We start from the raw sequence: 6,000 nt of genomic DNA, 5'->3' as shown, positions 1-6,000 counted from the left end.
GGCTGGTGAAGCAGGCGCTGGCAGATTGCCCAGGTGGGCTGGAGTGCGCCGCTGGCAGCGCCCGCAGCCCTCCCCGCTGGCTGCGGAACTGGAACCACCCCTTGTGCGCACCACTCCCCTGAGCGCACCTTTCACTCTCCTCCTCTCCTTTCTTTCCAGTTCTTTGCCATCGTGAGTGCCCTCTCCGGCCCGCGATGACGCAGGCGCAGGAGGCAGCGGCGGCGGCGGCTCATTAGGAGCAACCTGCTTTGTCCATTGGATTCTTCTGCATGCGACACATGTCATGCTTGCCATGTTGCTGCCTGCAGCCAATTCTTTGCAAACACAACCGTTGCGATTGTTATTACAGGATTGCGAGATGACGGGGCTGTTCCTGGAGGAGCAGCGAGGCAGCTATCTGGACGACATGGAGGATCGGTACCGTGAGGTGTGTACCGCATGTTCTGCACGCCGTGCTGCACCGTGCAGCTGCGGTGCACAGGCGGGCTGGCAGGCAGGGATGCGTTCGCTGGCCTCCGCGGTTACCGAGCCTGCGTTTCACTTCATGCACCGCTGAGTCTAGCAAAGCCCGCCCGCCGCCCACCCTTATTACTTATGTTTGCCCTGCCGCTGCCGCCCGCGCCCCCACCTGCACCCACGCAGATGCTGGCCAGCAGCCGCGCCTTTGTGATCAACCAGTTCGGCCTGTCGGCCTTTGTGTGGGAGGACGGCGCCTACCGCGCCCGCACCTACAACTTCCACCTCTTCCCAAGGCCCTCTGAGGGCATCGACAAGCGATTTGTGTGCCAGGTGGGTCCACCGTCTCTGTGCTGGGAGGCGAGGGCTGAAGGGGGCAGGGGGTAGGCCGCTGCGCCTCGCAGCCCTCGCACCCGGCAGCGCCATGCAAGCCCTCACTTGGCCCCACAAGAGCACATGCCCCCTCCACACACGACGCCGCCACCAGCCCCTGCCTGCTCCCCTGCCCTCCCTGCCCACCCAACTGGCTGCAGGCCAGCTCCATCGACTTCCTCGCCTCCTGCGGCTTCGACTTCAACAAGTCCATCTACGACGGCATCGGCTACATGCCAGGTCAGCAGGCAGGCCGCCACATGGCACCAGCTCAGCACGGCCGGGCCAGCTACACATCTCGTGCAATGTGTTCAACCACAGTGGCGCCCTGCGGCTCTGCTCGTGGTCGAGCACCTGCTTTTCGGGTAGATGCGCTGCAAACTGATCTGCCGCTGGCTGGCTGGCCCTGCTGGCCCTGCCGCAGTGGCGCTGCGTGATGCCCGCCTGGCCTCTGTGGACCGCCCGCCTCGGGAGCGGTCCGAGGTGCTGGTGCGCAAGGCTGAGGACGTGGCGTTTGTGAAGGACACGGTGGCGTCGGTCGCGGAGTGGCTGCAGGTGCGTGGCCGGGCGCTAGCATGCTGGCGTTGGGTGGGTGTGGGTGGGTGGGTGATCAGCCCAGCTGCTGCTTGCTGACGCCCTGAGGCGCCCTTGCCTGCCTGCCCGCTTACCTGCTGGCCTACCCGCGTGCCCTCCTTCCCTCTGCAGGGCGAGGACCTGGAGCTGGTACTGCCAGCTGTCAACTCGTACCAGCGCCTGCTGCAGTACCAGGAGCTGAGGCGGCCGCAGTTTGGGGTGGCCGACCCGCCCGGCTTCTATGTTGAGGCAAGCAGGGGCTGGCGCTGGCGCTGGTGATGTGTGTGGTGGTGTGGCGATGTAGGGGGATTGAGGGCCGATGTCAACTGTGAGGGTGGCGGAGCAGGGTTAGTGGTTGGTGTGGGCTGATGGGGTGACTGCGAGCGGACCCTCCCCGCCTGTCCCGCGTATGTGCCGCCGCAGAGGGTGGCGGCGGAGGAAGGCAACGGCTTCCAGCTGCGCCTGACGCGCGCCGCGCCGGGCGAGGCGGAGGCGTGGGAGGCGGAGCAGCGGCAGAAGCGCGTCGAGGCCATCCACACCGCGGCGGGTGAGCTCGCTTTCTGGCTTGTCAGCGCTGCTCGTGGCCTCCGCACACAGCCCACCGCACCCCCACCCTCACCCCCACCCCAGCCCCGCAACCACACTCCAGCCCAGCCTGACGGCCACCTGTCCCTCCCGCAGGCTTTGCGGCGGTGATGGAGGCGATGCGCGACAGCGGCAAGCCCGCCGTGGGCCACAACCTCGCCTTTGACCTCTCCTACTCCCTCCACTCATACGCGCAGGTGGCCCCGCTGCCCTGCCCAAGGTTTCCTGCTGCCTGCCTGCCTCCTCGCCTGCCGCGCCTTCTTGTCCGGCGCCTGCGCTCACAGGCGGCGCCCTACAGCAGGCGGGCGGGAAGGGCCCTGCCGCAGCCTCGCTTGCCCTACCCCCTCGCCTCCTCTCCCCACCTGCCGCCCACCCGCCACCATCCCTGCAGGAGCTGCCGGGAAGCTGGGCGGAGTACAAGCAGCTGGTGGGGCGCTGGTTCCCGGGGGGCGTCTACGACACCAAGTTTCTTTCCAGTGAGTGAGGTGGCTGGGCAGGCTGCCTGCCTGGGGCATGGGTGGCTGCTGCGCCATTCGCCGGTGGCATCGACAATGTGCCTGCACCTGCTGGGGCCGACACCGCTCTCTCAGCCGGGCTGGACATTCAGCCTGTTGCGAGCGCCTGTCGAACCAGCGCCGGCGTGCTGCCTGCTGTGCAGGCCTGTTGCCGGATGTGTTTTCCGACACCAGCCTGGGCTTCATCCATGACGGCATGCTCAAGGGCCAGGCAAGGAAGGAAGGGCAAGCCCCGGGCCCCGGGCTTGGCTGCCTGGCTGCTGGCTGCCAGCTGCCGCCACCGGCTTTCCGCTCTTTTGCCATGTCAGCGGCGCCTGCCGCCGCCCTGCCCTGGGGCCGGCTTGCCTGCCGGCTTTGGCCGTTGTCCCAGCTCGGATGCTTCAACTCTGAGCAGTGGGCGAGCCTAGCTGGTGCAACACGCGCCTCCCCTCGGCCCGCCCTGACCTGCAGCTCGAAGAGCAGGTGGAGGCGTTCCTGCAGGAGGCCGCGCTGCGGTCGGTGGCGGCCAGCGGCGGCAGCAGCGACGGCGAGGCGGCGGAGCTGCCCTTGGTGGAGCATGCGGCCGGTTTCGAGCGGTACAAGGTGGCGTACTGCTGGACTGCTGGACCGCCCTGCCATCCTGTCGCACTGCCACTGCCGTGCTGCTGGGCTGCTGGGCTGCCGCTCTCCTGGTCTGCGAAGCGTGGCCTAGGCAGGGTCTTGCCGGACCGGTCGCGCCTCCCCCCCTCAAGCTGTGACCAACTGGGCTAACTCCTCCCGCTGCCTCTCCCTGTGCCCTCCCTTGCGAGCATCCGTCAGGGAGCGGCGACCGAGGCGTTCGCGCACGAGGCTGGGTATGATGCCTACATGACGGGAGCGGTACGCAGGCAGTACACATGCAGCTGTACTGTGTGGCTTCCCTGCCCGTCTGCTCGCCTGCATGCCTGCCTGCATGAAGCGGGATGTGCCGGCTGCAGGACTGGAATGGTAGGCAGGCAACGGTGTTGGTGGGACGAGCGGTCCCGCCGTATGTATTGCGTGCCAGCTGTGGTCCTGTGTCGACCTCCCTTGCCTCTCTTCGCCCCATGCAGGCCTTTGCTTGCCTGATGCGGCTCTACGAAGCCGACGCGGCGGGCGCCGGGGTCGGCGGCTTCCTGGCGCCGCCCGCGGAGCAGCAGCCGGCGGTGGAGGCTGTGCGGCACCTGTGCTGGCGCATGAACATCAGCAGGTGCGTGCAGAGCCTGGCGGATATTGCTGCCAGGGAGTGGAGGAGCGGCGCCAGCCTAGGCATGCGATGACGAGGCCGGCCGGCCGCCGCCAACCCTACACCGCGAGCAATGTGCCCAGCCCCGGTGCCGCCGCACCTTGCCTGCTCCCTCCCTCCCCTACAGGTCGGACATGCCGTATGCGGCGCTGCAGGGCGAGGATCCCATCCCTGACCGCTCACACATCTTCTATGTGCATGGCTGGGGCGAGGGCCAGCGCGTGTATGGCGGCGAGCTGGTCAGGTGGGCGTGAGGCGGGGCGGGTTGTGTGTGGCTGGCGAGGATGCTTCGCTGGAGGTATGGTGTGTGAGGGTTGGAGGTGTTGGGAGGGGAGAGGGAGGTGTGGGTGAGGGGCAGCACAATCCCAGGCCATGGGCGGGCATGTTCTGCCAGCTGCCCTGAGCTGAGCCTCCCCAGCTGCTTGCCACCCATTGCCCGCCAACCGACCCACCTTGCTGTGCCCGCCTGCGGCCTGCGTGCTGCCCGCAGGCGGCTGGCGGACTCTGGGCTGGGGCAGGTGCGGGCGACGTTGGTGGAGGGAGGCCTGGGGGCGCTGGTGGAGGTGGGGGACCCCGAGGCGGTGCCGGTGAGTGCCTGCCCTGCCTGCCTGCCAGGTCAGCCTGCGTGCCAGGGGAGCCGGCTCTTCAGGCTGCTGATGCCGGCGGCAGGCCGGGATGCAGGCTGCTGCATGCGTGCTGGGCCCTTGGCCTGGCTGGCGGCCAGCCCTGTCCACCTGCTGGCTGTCTCTCTGGGTTGCCAGCACAGGCAAGGCCTGGCTGCCGTGCCTGCGTGCTTGCGTGCTCTTTCAGGGTGCCGCGGATGTGCTGCGCCAGCGCTACCCAGGCTGGACCGTGGCGCCGTATTCAGAGTATGCCGACAAGCGGCAGCAGCAGCGTGCCGAGGCGGCGCCGGGTCGCCGCGCCAATGGCGGCAACAAGCGGCCGCGGGTCGATGCGGAGGCGGCGGCGGCGGCCAGCAAAAAGGCGGTGGCGTCGGCGGCGCGGGGCGGCGGCGACGACGGTGCAGAGGAGGGGAAGTGGGGGCGGTGCACCATCATGTGACTCCTGCCGTAGACGTGGCTGCGCTGTAAGCACCATGCCACCTCCAGCTGCTGTCTGTCGTGAGCTGGAAAGCAAAGCTGGAACGCAAAACTGGCGTCAGTCGCCGCCGCGCATTTGGCTGTGCAGTTACATCGGTGTGAGGTCAACATTGCATCATCAGATGTTGGCAGGATGGTTCTCAGCGAGCTAAGTGACCAGCTTGAACTGGCTGGCTGGCAAGAGCCCCTTCCGTTTCACCAGCTCCCTCGACTGTCGGAACATTGCCAGCGCGGCGACGCAGCCGCCCACGCCGAGCAGCGCCAGCGCCGCGGCAAGCGAAAGCACCAGGGCAGACACCTCGTCTGGGCTGCCGCCGTAGCAGGCAAACGTGGCCGTGGGGCCCGCCGTGGACTCCTCTTTGCCAGAGGCATGTGCAGCCGGCTGGGCGGCTGCGGGCACGGGCACGGCGGCAGCCTGCTTGGTGTGGTGTGCCTCCTCGTCTCCTGCAGGCTTGACCACCCTCGCCGCGCCGTTGCCTGCTGGCGGCAGCGCGGGGCGGGCGGGTAAGCTGAAGTTTTTGTGGAAGAGGCCCAGCCGCTCGTAGGTGGCATGCTTGGCTCCGCCGTGGGACTGCGTGCCGCCAGCGTGCAGCACCACCAAGTCCACCGGTAGCCCCGCCTCCAGCCGCTCCTCGTAGTTGTGCACGCCGCCGGCGAACAAGGCGGGCGGCAGCAGGCGGTAGCGCAGCGGGGGCTCGTCGCCGGCGCCCCACAGGAAGGGGAGGATGACTGTGCGGCAGGGCAGGGGGCAACGCGGGGCAAGGCGTCAGTCAGGTTCATGGCGCGGCAGCATGGCAGAAGCTTGGGTTGGGCGGAAGAGGCCGGGATAGAGGTGGCCTTCTACACCAGGTGCTGTAGCTTGTGGCCCCTGTGGAAGAAAGAAAGCGACGCACCCTCGTTCCACGCCGCCTGGTCCCACTGGCGACGCATCGAGGGGTGCAGCAGGCGGTCCCTCATCGCCGCCATGAAGCGAATGCCCACGGGTGTGGGCTCCACATACCACACGCCCGTGGACTGGCAGGGGTCTGCAGCAGGCAAAGGGGTGTCAGGGGAAGGAGGGACAAGGAGGAAGGAGCGCTGTCGGGAGCCGGCTGCTTCAGTCCTGCCGGCAGCGCTCAGACGGTTGGTCCCCAGCAGCCCCCTCCACATGCCGCAT

The 6,000-nt window shown here is 68.2% G+C and overlaps 1 protein-coding gene across 1 annotated transcript; it reads left to right on the top strand.

Annotated features, from left to right (window-relative positions):
• Nucleotides 1-358: 358 nt before the first annotated feature.
• On the top strand, nt 359-4,806 carry CHLNCDRAFT_136728 (hypothetical protein; the record flags this gene model as incomplete). The annotated part of the gene is made up of 15 exons (XM_005845607.1): nt 359-427; nt 643-789; nt 990-1,068; nt 1,253-1,383; nt 1,534-1,644; nt 1,825-1,948; nt 2,083-2,183; nt 2,378-2,462; nt 2,773-2,804; nt 2,952-3,083; nt 3,300-3,359; nt 3,572-3,708; nt 3,872-3,988; nt 4,235-4,331; nt 4,555-4,806. The coding sequence occupies 15 exons, from the start codon at nt 359-361 to the stop codon at nt 4,804-4,806; spliced, it is 1,674 nt and encodes a 557-aa protein (XP_005845669.1).
• Between the last annotated feature and the right edge of the window lie 1,194 nt (nt 4,807-6,000).

The sequence above is a fragment of the Chlorella variabilis genome (assembly GCF_000147415.1).
Source record: "Chlorella variabilis unplaced genomic scaffold CHLNCscaffold_17, whole genome shotgun sequence".
In the NCBI taxonomy this organism is placed as follows: domain Eukaryota; kingdom Viridiplantae; phylum Chlorophyta; class Trebouxiophyceae; order Chlorellales; family Chlorellaceae; genus Chlorella; species Chlorella variabilis.
The sequence above is the reverse complement of the archived record's forward strand: the minus strand, read 5'-3'. Positions and strand labels throughout refer to the sequence as shown.